The sequence below is a fragment of the Calidris pugnax genome, unplaced genomic scaffold, assembly GCF_001431845.1.
Source record: "Calidris pugnax isolate Ruff unplaced genomic scaffold, ASM143184v1 scaffold18, whole genome shotgun sequence".
NCBI lineage: Eukaryota > Metazoa > Chordata > Aves > Charadriiformes > Scolopacidae > Calidris > Calidris pugnax.
The window spans coordinates 3,715,880-3,734,003 of NW_015090812.1; the positions used below are offsets into that span (position 1 = coordinate 3,715,880).

Below are 18,124 nucleotides of genomic sequence, written 5' to 3' on the forward strand. Positions count from 1 at the left end.
GGGTTTAATATTTTTCCTAGAACTTTTTTTTTTTTTTTTTTTTTTTTTTTTTTTTTTTTCAACTCCCATAAAAAAAAAAAAAAAAAAAAAAAAAAAAAGGAATAAATACAGAAACTCCTTCCCTCCTGGCAGCGCGCTGGGGCTCAGCCTTCCCTCCCAGTTGAGGGTACTGGTGTGCCCATCCTGCCTGCGAGCCAGAGCATCCCTTACGCGCCGCTTTTACTGGAAGCACCCTGCAAAGCTTGGATTAGTTTAATTTTATATTTTTAAACGAGATCGGCTGTCGGGATGGAGCAACCTCTGCTTCCATGCTTCCCAGTTGGTGGGACCGGAGCGTTCCGGAGCAGCACCTTTCCGTGGGTGATGCCGATGGAGAAGGTGCTGGAGGTCAGAGCCCAGAGCTTATGTCTTAGTCTTTGACTGGGGAGCCTAAATATTTATCCTGTTCTGTCCCTAATGAAAACAAATTGTCAACAGTTGTTCAGTAACTGACTAAATTAAAATCTGTAATTAGTCAATTAGATTAAAGAGTTGGCACAACCTGATTGTATCATGCTGGTTAGGTTATTAAGAGAAAGGGTGTGATTTTTAATTACTGAATGCTAATTTTGACAGTTTCAAATGGAAACAGACGTTCCTCCCCCCCCTCCACCCCACCCCGAGTGCCTCTGCAAAAGTAAGGCAGGGGATGGATTTTATGTCAACAAATGGTGTGAAGACGCAAAGTTTCTCCGGCTCCAATCCGGGAGGGGTGTCTCTGGAAAAGCCAGGGCTGGGATGGGAGGAGAGAGGGGAGGATTTCCTCAAGCCTGGGTGAGGGATGGGGCTTAGTGCCACAGTGGGGGGACACCCAGCACCCCTGGGTGCTGCCCATGGAGGTGTGTGTCCATCCCCCACCATCACCCATCTCGTCTTGCACAAACCGATGTGGTTTGAGTCTTTTTTTGTTGTTGTTTTGTTTCATTTTCAGTGGGATTTTTGTATTTTTTTAAATTTTTTTATTATTTTTTTCAACCCCCATCCTCCCCACCACCCCAACCGGTGCTGGAGAGGGGGCCAGCTCCCGGTGGCGAGCAAAGCCCTGTGGTGGGGAGGAGGAGGAGGATGGGGAGGAGGAGGAGGAAGGCCTTGCGTGCAGCCCGCGCCATCCCATTGTTTGCCCCGGCGGCGAAGCGGCCACGTGGGCCAGCGCGGTGAGGCCGGCGAGGGGACCCGGCACGGGGGGCTGCGGGGGAAGAGGACAAACCCCCCCACATCCCCCCCCATCCCCTGGCAGATGCTGGCCTCTGGGCGAGCACAAAGCTCCCAGCCCTGCCCTCCCCTGCTTTCTGGGGGTCCCTTCGCAGGAACAAAGAGGGCGAGGGGCCACGAGCTGTGCCGGAGAGGCTGCCCGGTGGTCTGGCATGAGAAGGGGGGGGGATTTGGGGGATTTTGGGGAGGGTTGTGTGTGTGTGGTTTTTTTTTTTTATTTTCCCTTCTCCTCTTGTGAAGCCGTCCCTGGATCTATTGGAAACAGCTGCCGGGGAATGGGCGGGTGGGTGGGGGGCTCCAGCTCTTTCTCCTCTTTCACCGTGCCCACCGACACCACCGAAATGGCACCCGGCTGCCGGGGGGGTGCTCTGGGGAGAGGAGCTGGGGGAGCTGCTGTGGCAGCCTTTGGTCCTGTTTTTCCTCAAGATCCATAGAAACGGAGGGGATGGAGCAGCTGGAGCAGCTTTTGCCCCCCCACCCGCATCCCTCAGAGCATCCCAGCCCAGCCGGTGCTGGGGTTCACCCCTCTGTGTCCATGGGGAGCATGGAGTGGGCTGTATCCCCACCAGCATCCCATGGCCACCCCACCAGCATCCCACTGGTGGGTCAGGGGGTAGGGGGGCTCGGTGAGGGGAAAGAAAAGCACTTTTTTCTCTGGGCTGGTGGGGAGTGAAAACAGCTTTTTTTTTTGCTTTTTTTTTTTTTTTGCCTTTTTGTTTACTTGAAAAAAAAAACAAAAAAAACTTTTCCTCCGCCTCACTTCGGGTTTTTTCTTTTTCAGGTTGTTTTTTGTTGGTTTTTTTTTTTCTTCTCTCAAAACTCCTGCTCGTGGCCACAAGTGCCGGGAGCTGAGTTCAAAAGCTACTGCTGTGTAGTCAAAGGGAGGAGGAGGAGGAGTAGGGGGGGGAATTTCCAAAATACGGGGGTGGCTCCTTGTGGGTACAGCTTCCCACGCGTGCTGGGACCCCGCTGCCCCCCACCCACCCACCATCACCTCCCCACTCCCATCCCCACATCCTGGGATGGTGGCACCTTGTCCCCTGTGCCCGGTCAGGATGGGAAGGGCACCTGGGGGGGGCAGGGGGATTTGGGTAAGGTTTGGGCATGCCTGGGGTGCAGCTTTCCCTGTGGTAAGGGCGGCTTCTCTTTTGTCTCAGGTTTATGCATTTAAATTATTATGTGGTTTTTGGGGAGGAGAAATGCCTGCTCTCTTGCCTGAGTTGGGTGCATGGAGAGTGCTAGCGTTGGAATTAAGTGGAATATCTGTGTCTGCGTATACATGCAATTAAATGTATGTAACATGCAGAATTAAGATCCAGGCATATGCGTCTATATCTCTATGTATATATTCGGCAGATGGTTGGGGTGATGGAGCAGGGCAGCGCTTCACACCCGGCCATCAAGCTCTCTCCCAACCTGCCCTACTCTTCCTCCTCCATGGCCAACACCACCACGACCGGTGGCTTTTAGGAAGGTGACTTCCACCTCCACGTTCCCCCGGCCGGGCGGGAGGCTGTGGTGGGGTCCGTCTGTGTGCGAGGCAGCGTGGCTGCAGCCTGCTGCCTCAAGATAAAGTCCAAAGGAAGACCTCTGGCTGTGTCTTAAGCTAACATTTTCTTTTTAATTTATTTTTTTTTTCCCCCCCTTCTTACTGTTTCTGCATCAACCCTTGGAAGGCTTGATCTGGTGCCTCTCCTCCTGGGGTGCGGTGGCTTTCTGTAGTGAAAATGAGCTCTCACCGCCCCTCCTGCCTCCCTCAGACAGGGTCAGGGGTGGGGGTCTTGTCCCTCCTGTCTTCCCTGGATTTGGGCTGGTTCCTTCCAACCTCACAGGGCTGAGCTCACACCTATAATTGGGACTTTTTTTTTTTGGAAGCAGAGGTTGCGTGGCAGTGGCTTTGCCAGCCTGGTGAGCACAACCTGCTCGGTGCAGCTTGGGTGCCAGCATCCCGTGGCATTCCCAGTGGAGACACCAGCCCAGAGCTGGTGTGGGTTTTCTCCTGTGCTCCCTGTGGCTGCCATCACACCTGGTCCAGCCCCAATGGGTGCCCACCAAGGCGAGTGGCCAGCTGGCATACCCTTCCTCCCAAAACAGGGTGTCCCAAAACCTTGGCTTGGCTTATTTATTCATTTCTGGCAACCGTAAGGGGGTAAAAACCCCTCCATTAACCTCCCCCCCCTTGCAGCTCAGCTTCTGGGCTGGGGAGGAGCTGGGAGCTCGGTTTGTTGTTTTGGGGTTGTTTTTTTTCAAGTGGAAAAAAAAAAAAATAAAGGCGGTGCAGGCCGAGGAAGGGGGCAGGGTGAGGGTGCTTCCTCGCAGCGCACCCTGCTTTGGGGTGGGCAGATAAGGCTGTGGCCTGGCTCCTTGGCTTTGCTCTCCTGCCAAAGCCCCGCAGAGCATCCTCCTTGCCCTCCCACTCTGCCTGGCCCTCGCTGGGCGCTCGCCCCCCCTTTTTGGGGGGATCCCCAGTGGGATAAGCGCAGGGTGTGGGGTGCAGGAGCTCCGTGAGCCCCCACATCCCCCTGCCCGGGTGTGATGCTTGCAGCGAGGAGGAGGAAGGTGAAGGTTTGGGGGTGGGTTGGGGCTGGTAGCAGCGTTGGAGTGACTCCCCATTGCAGCTCCAGCCCCCTCGTCCTGTGTCCCCAGCAGCTCTGGGAGGGGGGCTGCTCCTCCCTGAGGAGCAGAACCTGGATCTCCACCGGGTGATGGAGACCTGTTGGCGTCTTTCTCTGCAGGAGGTAGGTCTGGTTTGGTAAGACCCTGTCGGGGTCTGGTTTGAGGCAGGGGCAGCTGTGCTTTGGAACGCTTGGAGACATCAAGGAGGGGTTCAGCAGGGGTGTGATTGGTGGGGTACAGCTGGGGATGGAGGTGGGAGCTCACAAGGAGGCAGATGCTGGTCAGTGTTGCACATGGGTGTCCTCAGCCCAACTCGAGGGCTACTTTCTGTGAAAAAACCCAAACACCCAAACCAGCTGGTTTTGGTTTATCCTGGGCATCACAGCACCGATAAAGCCCAGGCACTTCACTCCCCTCTGGAGAGAAGGCCCAGGCTGGGGCTCCCAGGGCTTGTTTCATCGTTAAAAGCACATTTTCTTGCTTGTCCCGGAGCCCTTCAGGGTGTCATGGCACGTCCTAACGGCTTGTCCGTCCTTACCTGCAGTCATCAAGGAGTTTTCAGCAGGACTTGTATAAAGCCTTTGTACTTGGATTGCTCTACCATGCTGCACAATGGCTTCTTTATCATCCTGCCAGCTAATTAATTTTAAATTTTACCATTGCTCCAGCACGGTGCACCGTCCGTCCGCCTGGTCCATTTGAAGCTTCCCCCCGCCCCCACCTCCCCAACCTTAAGTGTTTTCCAAGCAGTTTGACTTGTTGCTGCTGAACGTGGGAGAAACCAGCTGGCCCCGCTGGTGGTGCTCATCTTCTGGAGAAGGATCTGCCCTCATGCTGCCGCCAGGGCTGGGGGTGGTGAAGAAAAAGCCATTAGGAGGCTCAAGTTTTCTCTCCAGTGGCTTGTTTCTCCTGGCTGGCAGCTGAAGGTCCCCCTGGAGAACATCCTCTGATGAAAATAACAGGCTCTGGCTCCCCGGCCGGTGATTGGCACCGCATGCATCTCACAGCCAGAGGTGAAAGCCTTGGCTGCGTCTTCAGGACAAAAGCCCTCGTGCTCGGGAACCTACGTGCACTGGGACGTGATGATGATTGTTTCCGGAGGGTCAGGCCCTGTTTGGTTGCCTGCTGGAAACCAGGTGGTTTTTCCCTTTCCATCCCGTGAGCAAACATCTGCAGCACCAGCTCCGGGTACCACCACAGCATCCCTGGTGTGGGGAATAACTCTGGGATGCTCGCTGGGGAGCTGAGCATCTCCCTGGTGCTGCCTGGAGAAGGACCAGGAGGGATGTGACACCAGCTGGGTGTCCCCAGCCCAGCCTGGTGTGGTGGGATGAGCTGGGATATTGTCTTTCCCTGAGGAGGAGGAGGGATGGAGGTGGCCACATGCATAACCACCAGCTGAATTGGCAGTGGTGGGGTTTGTGGGAGCTCCCCTCCACCCGGGATGGGGACGGGGACAGTGGCAGGTCAGGGACTATGGAACTGCTGGCTTTGTGTTTAATCTGGTTATAAGGACGGCTATTAGAGATAATGAATTTTGCCTGTCCCCGCTGTTGTAATACAAGAACCCAACTGTCTTTCAACGCCGCGAAGGTCACTCCTCTTTATTTCTGGTTGTAAATTTTGCTGGTTACAGATGTTTGGGGTTGACGGACAAGGCTAATTAAGTTTCTCCTGCCAGCCGGTTGGCAAGGTGCAGGGGTGGCAGCGTGGGGGCAAGGTCGGAGGGCAGGACTGGAGCCGGGTGGCCATGCCAGCAGCCCCCCAGCGTGGTGGCCCAGCCACAAGCCCATCACACTGTGACCCCGGAGCAAAGCGGGGCTGGGTTTGCATGGACCCCTGTGCCTCTCCTTATAATGATTTCGGAGCAGGCTGGTGGAAAGAAGGCAAGTTTCCATCTTGCTGCCCTCATTTGAGGGGAATTCAGCAGGAATTGTCACGTTTGCCATCCCCGCCCTGACCCGAGGGTGGGAAAGGATGGAAAAAGGGGTCCCCCCTCCATTTTTGTTATGGAGCATCTTTTGCACCGGCGCCAGCGGAGGCTTTTTCTTTCCCAAAGGGATTCTAACAAGGGGAACGATGTTGTGCTGGGTGGCAGAGCCGATACTCCCACCCTGAATTAGCACCTGGGGGGGGGTGTGTTGGGTGTCAGCCCCTTCCCATGGGACACGAGGCCGGTTTGCTTCCCGGTGCCAGCCCCACGGGCAGGAGCCGTCCGCGTGCGCTGCCCGCTGGCTGGGGATGCAGCACGTGCTGCCGTGCCTCCCCGGCCCCCCCGCCTGCCTGATTTATGCCGCTCCACATTTTCTCCTCGTTTCCATGCCTCTTTCTCCCCTCCTTCCTTTTTCTTTTTTATTTTTTTTTCCTTTTTTTTTCCCTTGTGCTGCCTGTGCATCGCCTCACTTCTCTTTATTTCTTTTTAATTTTTTTTTTTTTCCTTCTTGCTCTCAGGCCTCCCCGTTATATTATATTATCCCAACAATATTTGGGGCTCGCTGCTTGTGTGCCTTCAAAATGAGGTTTTACCCTCCTAGAGGAAGGGGACGGTGGTCCCCCATCACCCTGCTGGGCCGCAATCCCCGGGTGGCGAGTGAGGCTGGTTTGTATTTAAATTTTTTTGTTTTGTTTTGTTTTGTTTTTGTTGTTATTTCATCCTGGCAGAGCACCAACCCCTGTATCCCCGGGGGTGGGGTGCTCCCGGGTGGGGGCAGAGCTGGCGGGGTGGCCGCGGGGTGCCCATCGCCTCCATCCCTACGACGATGATGACGACGACGTCCCCGCTGGGCGCAGCGCCGGCCATCTGTCCCCTCCCGTGCGGCGCCGGCCTGCCGGCTGCTTGCCGCGGCGGCAGGGCTTGCCTGGCGTCTGCGAGGCCACCAGGGCTTGTGTGTTGTTTTGTTGTGTTTTTTTGTTGTTTTGCTTTTTTGTGTTGTTTTTTTGTTTTTTAGAAAAAGTTCCATTTTTGCTTTGTTTGCCCCCGTTCCACGTGCGTAACCTGACTTTTTGTGGGGTGCTTGGTTGGGGTGTGTTGGTTTATTTCTTTTTCCAACCCCCCCCCTTTCCCAGCCGCTCCCCTTTTGCCTCTGCTGCTCTCCTGTGGGTTGAATCATCGACATTACCCTTTTATTTTATTTTTTTTATATATATATATCCCTTTTTTTTTTTTTTTTCCCTTTTTCCCCCCTGCTTTTTTTTGGTTTTTTTGCTCCTTAAAGGGTTAAAAACGATGGGGAAGTTCAGCTAGCACTTGCAAGATATGGTTGCCTTAGCAACAGGCCTCCTAATCTGGTAGGTGACCTGAGAGACTGTGGAAGATGCAGGGGTTGGTTTGGCATTTCATTATTTCATGAGGCTGCGGCTCTCCAGCTGGTTCCCTTCCCAGCGCCGCCGCCGCCGCCACGGCTGCTCCCCCCCCTCCCACCGCCGCCCCCGGCATTCCTCGGCAAAGCCCCCGGGGTTTTTGGGGGACACGGTGGGTTTGGTTCCCTCCACGGGTGCTGGTGGGTTCTCGGGGAGCTGGTGGCCCGGGGAGGGGGAGAGGACTTTCCACAGCCCAGGTGGTAATTATTCAACTTTGAGGTTGCAGAGATGGTTCCTTGCCTTGCCCGTCCCTCCTTCCGAAGGATTCACCCCGCTGGCCTGGTGAAATAATCCGTGTGTCCCCATGGTCGCTCCCAAACCCCACGTTTTGGGGTCTGTGCTGCTCTGTTGGGGTGAAACCCAGCCATGGGGAGGAGCTGGGGCTTGAGTGACAAAACTGATGGGGCATGCAGAAGGTGGCACAGATTCCACAGTGGTTGGAAAAGGGGGTGGAGATGAGATGCAGGGGGTCCAGCCAGTGTTTTGGGGAAAGAGGATGGGTTTGGGAGGAGGATGGCAGCATTATTTCAGCTCCTTCAGGCTGCTGGGAGCTCAGGAGGCCAGGTGAGCACAACCAGCACGTGTCCACCTATGGATGGGGATGGATGGAGACAAGATGCAGGGGTCCAGCCAGTGTTTTGGGGAAAGAGGATGGGTTTGGGAGGAGGATGGCAGCATTATTTCAGCTCCTTCAGGCTGCTGGGAGCTCAGGAGGCCAGGTGAGCACAACCAGCACGTGTCCACCTATGGATGGGGATGGATGGAGACAAGATGCAGGGGTCCAGCCAGTGTTTTGGGGAAAGAGGATGAGTTTGGGAGGAGTCTGGCAGTGTTATTCCAGCTGCTTCAGGCTGCTGGGAACTCAGGAGGCCAGGTGAGCACAACCAGCATGTGTCCACCTATGGATGGACCAAGACCTGGGCATTGTGGTCCCACAGCCATGGCGCCTTCTCTTTTTTTTTGTTGTTGTTGGAGCATCCTCAAGTTGGCATTTCCCATTGCCCTCCCTTTTCCCTTGCTGTCATGACTGCCCCAGTGCAAAGCATCGTTGAGCATCCTTGCCAGCGGTGGGGGCCATCTAAATTGAGCCAACCGCATCAGAAAGCTCCCCTGCCAAATATTTGACCTCGCCAAATCCCCGGGTGCTGTCGGACGGGTGCTCAAACTCTTCTGCCCACACAGTTGTGGGCACCACCTGGGGTTCAGGCAGGGATCTGCCAAACCCACTGGGTGCAGAACGGCCGCAGCCTGCTCCGAGCCCTTTCCTGGGATGGCTGAACCCCTCTCCGTGCCCAAAACTGGGATGTTTTCCTCCTTGCCGTGTGCCGCCGAGTAATTCCCACTGCTGTTGGCATCCAGCCTGGGCGAGGAGACCCTTCCCTGGGAAGGGAGATATCCGAGGGGGGGCTCCAGGGCCAAGCTCCCCTGCGGGTACCAAGAGAATAAAAGGGCCGGGATAGCACCGGGAGCATCCCATTCCCTCAAATCCCAGCAGTGCAGACCTCTTTTGTTTTTGCCATGGCAGGGTGGGGGTGGCAGCTGCCCGCGGACACCGGGGAGAGCCGCCTTTGTTTACCCGCCTCTCCGGCAGGAGCGAGCACCGGGATGCTCTTGGATGGAGGTGCCCGATCTGTCATCTCCCAGGTTTTATGCATCCCCAGACAAGGAACCGGCGGCGCAGAGCGCAGACTTTTTGTTACTTATCGCCCAGCTCCGAGCGGAGCGCGGCTGCTGAAAGCAATCTGGTGTCTGCGATGCCCAGATTTATGGTTTCCCAGCCTCGTTCGAGGTGTTGGCTTCCACCGGGAAGCAAGGAAAAAAAAAAAACACAACCTGGTTTGAGCCATCGTTGTAGGGCTAGAGGACCACGTCACACTGTGGCATCAGACCTGGGCAGGTCTGGCCCCCCCAAGCTGGTGAATGCCCCCAGAGAGCCTCATCACACTGGGTGGGACAGCATCTGCCTTGCTTCATCTTAGCTGGTGGAGACAGGAGGACCAATGTCCTAGGGAACCGAAACACAGCTCGGCTTTCCCTCTGGATCTCCTCCCATCTGGACATGCTTCTCCAAAACTTTATGTTCACCCTGCTGGGGTGGCACGGAGGAGAAGCTGCCCCATGGTGAGCTGGGGATGAGCTATCAAAAGGGAGAAAATCCAGGCAAGCCAGCAGAATCCCTAGAAACCCCCTTTTTTTGATCCCTTCATCCCTTTTTTTTTCCCTCCATCTCTGCTTTGTGAGGCCTTCCAGGATTTGTCCCTCTCGAGGGGAATTTGGGGCATTCAGCTTGGTTCCCCAGGCACGGGCAGAGGGACAAGACTGCCCATCGGCCGGTACGCACCCTCCTTCCGCAGAGCACCAGGGGCTGCTGGGTCTCCAGCGCAGGTTTATACATGGGTTTCTTTTTTAAAAAATCAAAATTCCCAGGGAAAAAAAAATATATATAAAAAAAAAAATATATATATATAAAAAAAAAGCCGTCTCCCCCCCGCCTCCGCCCTGCCGAGAAGCGGCTCTGCGATGGCGGCTGGAAAGCGAAGCCGTAAGTGTTGTGCGTGCCATCTGCTCCGCTTGGATCGCAGGAGCGGCTGGAGCCGGCGCAGCCTCGTGGGGAAGGGGAGGGGGACAACACTTGCTGGGGTAAAGATGAGGTTTCCCCCCCCCCAACCCCAGCCCCGTATGGTCCCCCCCAAGCTGGGGGGGCTCGGTGGTCCTCTCGGTTTGAAGCTTGAGGTGAGTCCCGGTCGGAGGTGTCCCGCCGAGGTGGATCCCCAAGAAGGTTTGCAGCACCTGGGAGGAAGAGCTCCCCGGGATGAAGGTGGTTGTGGGGTGGGATGAGTCATAGGAAGGGAATAGGCAGGTTTTGGGGTGGTTTTTTTTTTTTTTAGGCATTTGCAGCTTTGCTGGCTGCCTGGGTTTGGAAGCAGGTGCTGGCAACTGGGTGCTCTACAGCGTAGGGTGCATCTCATGGGGACCCCAGGCCAGCGCTGTCATGAGAGCAGCTCAGCACGATACTTTTGGTCCTCTCAAAGGAGATACCAAAGGAAAACTCCCTCCCTGATAATGGGAAGGTTTTAGGCTATCTCTAAAAAGAAAGAAATGTGTTTATTTGTGGGTTTGCTTTGGGTGCGTCTCTGGGTTCCCACACAGGTTCCTCCACAACTGGTCTCCCGCCGGTTCTTCAGCTGGGGCCACCGGCCCAGCTGGGTTTCCCTTCTCACGCTGGGTTGTGAGTGGTTGGGTTGTTCTTTATGGAGCTGTCAAGAGATGAACATCTCCAAATGTGCAATACCAAACCCGGGAGGCCTTGCATTACCCCTTGGGTTGACTCCACCACCAGTATTTTTGGTGTATGTATGGGGTTTTTTTGTGAAGATTAGGGAAGGTGCTCAGAGGTGGTGACTCGGAGAGGGCACCTGGTGCTTTCTCCCTCTTCCCATGCAAAACGTCGTTGCTCCTCTTCGCCTGCCTTTGCTGCCGACAGGAAAGGCAGTGGTGGTGTGGGTGCGTTGAGCTGAACAAGGAGGAAAAACACTCTCCAAACCACATCAGAGGGCTCGTAAGGAGGGACGGGAAGCCAAGGGAGGGCTGAAACGGCTGGGGAAGGTGTCTGAAGAGGGGCTGTAGAAGGCTTTCAGTCTTGCTGGGCTTCAGGAGAGGGTGGAAGGAACCCAACTCAATGTTTCCCTGTGTGTGTTCTCAGGGCGGTCAAACATTTATGGAGGTTTCTGGGGTTCAGCCCAGGCTGCAGCAAAAGCTCGTTAGAGCCCAGCACTCTATTGGGGAACCTCTTTGGTGCCCCTGATGAACCTTATGGACCTTATGTTCCATAGGACACATTGTCCTTGCCTAAACCTGTCATTGGGGAAGCACCCCAATGCCGGCAGTGTGCCACCCCTCCGGAGATGCCCACCACAGTTAGCCATCCCACCTTACTGGGTGGTAATGGTGAGCAGCTCGAGGCACGGTGCTTTGGTGGCTACCCCTGAGCCGAGTGCTCAGAAATTCGGTAATTGGGCTGGAACAATTATTTTTGGCTTTTGCAGAGGGAAAGGCTATAAATAATCACCCTGCGAGCTTGTGCGGTGACTTTGCAGCCTGGATGGGGATGGGGGGGGTAGTGGTGGGGTTGGGGTTTTTTGGTTTGGTTTTTTTTTTTTTTTTTCCTGCCGTCGGGTTGGGTTTTTTGTTTTTTTTTTTTCTTGGCAGCCGAGAGTGGGAGACTTATCTGCAGAAAATGCAATTTGAGTTGATTAAAGAAAGTCCTGCCATTGGCCCGAGCTGCCAAACTTTCTGCAGAAACGGTTACGCTTTCTGAGAAACCGCTCCGGGGACCTGCCGGGCTGCAGCCTGGCCCCGGGGGTGGTGGTGGTGGTGGTGGTAGGACAAGGAGGAGGAGGAGAAGGGCTCCCCAGGCTCAGGGAAGGAAAACAAAGTAGAAAACAAAGGATGCCGGTCTCGGCAGCATGGCACCGAGGAGGACTTGCCAGGAAGAGGGTGCGGAGGAGGCAGCGGTTGTGGGCATGCTTCTGCGCTTGCACTTCTCCCATGGCAGCAGCTTGCACAGCCTTCAGACTAAAGGCTTTAGGTCGTTATGGAGCCAGCTTTCAGCCAGGGACTGATCCGGAGGTGAAAGCCTCTGCATCCCAGTACCCATCCCGGCAGGTCCCCCCGTCACCCATCCCAACACCCATCCAGGGCTTGGGAGCCAAATCACAACAGCCTGAGCAGAAGCAAACAGCATCTCTCTCTTGCTGCACCTTCTTTTGTAAGCCCTCTGTCGCATCTAAAATAAATTTGCATCTAAATTGACAGGCTGGTTTTAATGTCTTCTGGCTATATAGTGCTTAAAGGCCCAGGCTTCCCTGGTAGGTGTCACAGGCCATTGTCCCTGCTCATGGAGGTTGCCACCGTGGTGGCACGGAGCAGTCCTGGGGTGGAGGTGGGAGAGGCACAGGGTGACTGCTCGCAGGGAAGCAGAAACTTAGTCTTTCCCGCCTTGTTTTTAACATATTATTGAAAGGATCGAGAGTTATTGACAGGCTGGTGGCTGAGGATGGCCACTGATGTCCTGGAGCGCGTCGCTTTGGCCGGTGCAGCCCTTGGTACCCGGGTTTGGGGAGCATCCCTGGGGCTGGAGGTGGTGCCAGCGTGAGGAGCTGTAAGAAGGAGCGTATCGGGAAAGGCTGCCTAGAGCAGAGCATCTCCCCAGCAGTCTCGCCGTGGCAGCTTTCCTTCATCATCCATTATTTATTTGATCCTCTGCAAAACAAATTCGCTCCTCGGCACTGATTCTGATGACGGTGCTCGTTTTACAAAAGAGGTAAAAGGAGCCGGTTTTGTTCCCGATCTAAAAGACTTTAACAAAAAAGGTGCGTTTCCCTGCCGCCTTCTCCCGCCGCCCGTTTCCGTGTCAGTGGGATAAATCCGTGGGATTTTAGGGTAGCGATGGAAATTTTGGAGTCTCAAATACCGCGAGCGATGCTCTTCCCTGTTGATCCCCATCTTCCTGGGACCTGTGAGGGTGTTTGCTGTGGCTGGACCAGGGGGGACCAAGATGCTTGACTTGCCTCGTGGCTCTCAGCTGAAGGTTTCCCCCTGTACTGGGCACTGGTGAGGCCCCACCTCGAGTACTGTGTCCAGTTTTGGGCCCCCTACCATAAAAAAGACATAGAGGTGCTGGAGAGGGTCCAGAGAAGGGCAACAAAGATGGTGAGGGGTCTGGAGCACAAGTCTTATGAGGAGAGGCTGAGGGAGCTGGGGTTATTCAGCCTGGAGAAGAGGAGGCTGAGGGGAGACCTTGCTCTCTACAACTACCTGAAAGGAGGGTGTAGAGAGGTGGAGGTCAGTCTCTTCTCCAAAGTCACAGGCGACAGGACAAGAGGAAATGGCCTCAAGTTACGCCAGGGGAGGTTCAGGCTGGATATTAGGAAAAATTTTTTCACTGAAAGGGTCATCAGACATTGGAATGGGCTGCCCAGGGAGGTGGTTGAGGCCCCATCCCTGGAGGTGTTCAAAAGACGGGTTGATGTAGTGCTGGGAGGTATGGTTTAGTGATGGTGATGCTTCTTGTTTGTTGTGTGGGTGTCTATTTTTGTCAGTTAGGTTGACGGTTGGACAAGATGATCTTTAAGGTCCCTTCCAACCTAGAAGATTCTGTGATTCTCGAGGGATTCACTGCACGTGCAAAGAAAAGGGACTTCTATCCCATGCATCTCCTCCCCTGTGCCTGCTCTTAGAGGGGCAGCTCCGCTCTATGGGCGCACGAATAAGCACAGGCTGAGGGTTTGGGGCCGGCGGGGTGGTTTTGGCAGAGTTGTTGAAGATGTCCTCGGTCACAGTGGTGGCTGAGCCACCTTCACTTCACATGCACCAAACAAGCCGGAGCGTTGGGCTGAACGCCGGAGCCGGGAAGTTTGGAGGGAGGAGACGGCGCGTCGGAGCCGCCTTCGTCAGGATGGAAATAACTGTCAGCCCCATTCAATCTGTCGCCTTGTTCCCGGGGGACAATTGCAAAACAGGATTACTGGTACTTAAAAATTCATAGAAAACGTTTCTTATCACAACGTCATAATTGTTATGACTCAGAAGAGTAGAATTGCCATTTTCCTGTGCCTTTTTCCACCCCCCCCCATCACTTTTGTTGCATACCAAGTCCCTAGCTGCAGCTGCAGAATTGTCCAAAAAAAAAAAAAACCCCAACAAAACCAACACAAAAACCAACCCCAAACCAGGGCGATGCTTTATTTTATGCTAACTGCTGCATTTGACTTGAAAATGATGTCCCACTGGGTCCCGTGGTCAGCGTATTACGGCGTGATGGATGGCTGTCAGAGCGGCGGTGGCTGGCAGATTGTGATGGGTGGAGGAGAACAGATGCCTGGTGACTTCAGGGGCTTTAGCAGAGCCCGGGACTGAAGACTGGAAAACAAAAGCAGATGGGAGGGCTCTGCTCGGGCTAACTATTCTTCTCCGGCCGCGTGTCGGGGAGGAGAGCTCGTCAGGCGGCCGTGTCCCTTCTGTGCTGTCCCTCCGTGGTGAGCTGGGCTGCCTGACGAAGCCTCGCTTGACCTGAAGCCTGAGCCCACGTGCAAACCATCACTGCGGGTCTCTAAAGGGCAGCCTTTCATCCCCCCAAAAAGAACAGCTTGCCCTTATGGAATTCATGCTCCTTTTGACGGTTCCTGTTAACCCTTGGCCCTACTGATGGATCCAAGGCGAGACCTGGGCAGGCTCTTGGGGTTGCCCTTCTGGAGGGCGGCCGCCGGCGTGTTTTGCACTCTCTATTGTGTTTGTCTTTGGAGTTGTGCAGGACCACGTGGATTTGAGCCACACCGGTGGAAGGAGGAGAGCGAGCCTTTCCTGCAAGAGCCTGTTTTGAATAAAGCCCTTTGCAGATGCTGTTCTGCAACTCCTCCTCTGCTCCCTGTCCCGTCTCTCCTGCAGACTTTTCCTACGCTTTCTACCCCTGCAAAGGGCTTAGAAAAGATCCTCCCTTGTCCCGTTTCTCCGCTCGCATCCATATTTCCTCATCTTTCATCCCTTTGCTCTCCTCCCACCCCTTGGGTCCATCCAAACTCAGGCAGGTGGCTGCCATCTTCCCCGCTGGTGGTTGCTGGGGATGGCAGGGTTAACGGTGAAATTAAATTTCACTGCTGTTTTTTAAATTAATTGAATCATCAGCGTGGGTAACGGGAAACAGTGGTATCATAATGTATTTGATATGGGTCTTTAAGTCAGTGTTTGCTGCAAAATCTCGAGCGCTAGATCTTGGTGGAAGCGATGGCTCACTGATATATTGCAGTTACATCCATGGTACAAAGGCTTCTGCTACATCTTAAAACGTTCAGGTCATAAAGTTGAGTTGTTTTATGATAGGGCCGTTTTCCCTGTGCGCTTCCCGCGGTGCTCCTAGATCATACTCGGAAAAACCCTGCGGTTGGTGGGAGCCAGCAGTGCTCCTGGCTTCTCCCTCTGGGGAGGCACCAAAGGTGTATGAAGATGCTCTTTTGGGTGGTAGAGCACCATCAGGGTTTTGCTCCTAGGACTTTCTGAGGTTTTATCTGCTGGAAGAAGCAGTGATGGGGGAAAACATCCCTTTTCCTCGAAGAAAACAGTGGAAAGACTTTTACTGATTTGTGGCAACGTCTGGGTTTTCCATACTGGATGGCCCTGAGGTGGCTTCAGGATCTGCCTTGGAGAGAAGCAGCTATCCAGGGTGAGGGCCAGCATCCCTACATGATGTCCCCGCTGTGCTGGGGACAGAGGTCCTACACAGGCCATCATATAGACTTCTCTTCTCTTGTCCTTCACCTGGTCCAGTGTGGTGGGACAGCCTGGTGCCTTGTGGTGGACAGTAGCATGCTGCTGGGTTCCCTCTTTGCCAGCGCTAATGGAGGGATGGTGTTAATTAAGAAGTAGAAAAAAGTAAACTTTCAGCCTATGTGTTGTGGAGCTGTTTGCGGGTTTCCACCCATGCATGGTTCCTGCATGGTGGAACCAGCAGCCTGGGGCTCCTGCTCACCACTTCCTTACTCCAGAGGTTGCATGGGTGCCCTCCCAGTGCATCCAGGCAGCCTATGGCCGTGTTGCCATCACCGCATTTTATGGACAAAAACCCTCGATACGAATATTGATCTTCAAATTTAACTCTACTTTGCCCAGTTGATATCACACAGGCTGATGTTGTCGAGCACAAGCACACCCCAGGTCCATGGCTGGATTTGGGAGCAGGGTTTTGTGGGGACACCAAAAAACCTTGGTGCTGAAGAGTTTGTTCTTGCACATTAGTTTAGATTTTGTGTGTTGATCGCTCTCTTAAAGCAGCACGTGGTGTTGGAGGAACCAAACTTGCTTATTATTTCTGCTAGTTACGGCTCTAATGAGGTGAGACGTGCCATATGTTGTCCATAGGGAGGGAGCGCCGCAGGTGGGGTGGGGGCCAGCCTGGTGGGTAGATGCTGCGTGGAAGAGCCTCAAACTGCTCCTCCAACTTGGGGAACTGAAACACCAACTGATCTGACCGTGCCACGTTAGTGCCCACATTGTGGACCCATCTACCCCCTGGTGACACCTTCTTGCTCTTCATCCGCTCTTGTCTTCTCCGTGTTCCGACAGTTTTTTCCTACCTTTGCTCCTTCCCTTCTCTTTGCTCCAAACGACCGTGATTTTGGAGCTGGGTCCAGCCATGTAGCTCCTGTGCCTCCTCGCAGGAGAAGCATCTTTAGCCCCGATCTGAGTAGCCCAGGCTGGCTGCTCGGAGCAGGAGCTTGAAACTAAACCGTATCACGGTAAAGAAGTATTTATTGGCAAGTCCTGAACCTAATTTGAACAGGGCTCTGCTGTTTAAACAATTGTTGGAGCCATAAACCAGAAGCCCTTAATTATGGCTAATTATTTTCTGCGGTGAATCTATATGCAAGCTCATCAGCGTGAGGTCTCCTCTGAAATGCACCGGTTGCGTGTTCAGGCATCATCCAGCCTGGATGTCCCTAATAAAATCAGAGGCAGGAGTGTTGCCGCTGGCCCGGCTGCCTGACCAGGCAGGAGCCCGACTGCCTGCAATTTATTTAAAAGCAAGGGATCAGGGCAGGGTGCGGGACCCCAGAGGCTCCCCCGGGGCAGGCGGCTGGGGACCCCGGGGGCAGGCGGGAGCAAGACGGGAGCTGTTTGGGACATGGACTTTAAACTCTCCGGCATTTCGGGTTTGTTTAAAAAGCAGCTAGGTAAATATTTGTGAAGCGGTTGGGATCCGGCTGCAGGGTTTTGGGCGGCGCTGCTGCAGGCAGCCGGGCTGGGCGCTGGCTGCCACGGACCCCATCCCTCCCACAGACCATGGACCTCATCCCTTTGACAGACCACAGACCCCATCCCTCCCGCAGACCCCATCCCCCCCATAGATCCCATCCCTCCCACAGACCATGGACCTCATCCCTTCCTACAGACCCCATCCCTCCCAGACCGTGGACCCCATCCCTTCCATGGATCCCATCCCTCCCACAGACCATGGACCTCATCTCTTCCTACAGACCCCATCCCTTCCATGGACCCCATCCTCCCCACGGACCCCATCCCCTCCCACCCCCCCCATCCCTCCCATGGACCCCATCCTCCCCGTGGACACAATCCTTCCCATGGACCCCATCCCTCCCGCAGCAGGAGGCATGTCCACCCTCAGCCCTGCCGAGGAGGTGGCAGGGGCAATGCAGGGCGCTCGGTGTCATCACACGTGCAAGCTTGGGCTTAAAAATGTGTGCCTAGAGGTCTGTCCCTTGGGATATACCAGCATGATGCTTAGGTGGGACATATTTAGGACAAATCTCACGGTGAGGCTGCGCTGTGTGTCCAAGGCGTGTCCCTCCCTTCTGTGTCACCCAGGAGCATTTTGGGGCTTGGTGGTGGCCGTGTCTGCTGAACCTGGAGCTCCTGCCCTGTGCATCCCTCCTGCTGCCGGGGTTGGGGGGGGCGGTTCCTGCTGGGGCGGGTAGGACCTTGAAGCAATGCTAACACCAGGGGCTCAGGAGTGTGGCAGGACAGGGGTGGCATGGTAGGGGTGGCATGGCATGGCACAGCACGGCACGGGGGGAGCAGTCCAGGCTGCCTGCACACAGCAGCTGTCAGCGCTGCTGCCTGCGCCCGCCCGGCCCCCAGCCCCTTCCTCATGGCACAGATGGTTTTAACACTTTCCTGGGCCTTTTTTTTTTTCCCTTTTTCTATAATTAACTCTTGTTTGCAAGTGGGAAGACGCTTCTTTCCTTTTGGCAGAGCCATCAAACTCTCCTCGGCGGTGTGCTTTTTTAAAGCCGTGGCGTATCTTATCCCTCCCCCCCCCCAACCACAGTCTGTTGTTTTTACCAGGCTCTTTTATGGCTCTGAGCTGCCCCCCCCCCCCCCCTCC

The 18,124-nt window shown here is 54.8% G+C and overlaps 1 protein-coding gene across 2 annotated transcripts in view; it reads left to right on the forward strand.

The window, feature by feature from the left end:
• The first annotated feature begins 3,941 nt into the window (after positions 1-3,941).
• The window catches only part of SSBP3 (single stranded DNA binding protein 3), a 46,457-nt gene continuing 32,274 nt past the window's right edge, over positions 3,942-18,124 (forward strand). For both annotated transcript variants that reach the window (XM_014939412.1, XM_014939413.1), the window contains exon 1: positions 3,942-3,989. In XM_014939412.1, coding sequence (XP_014794898.1) covers positions 3,957-3,989 — 33 coding nt within the window. In that variant the 5' untranslated portion in view covers positions 3,942-3,956. The remainder of the gene's footprint in view (positions 3,990-18,124) is intronic.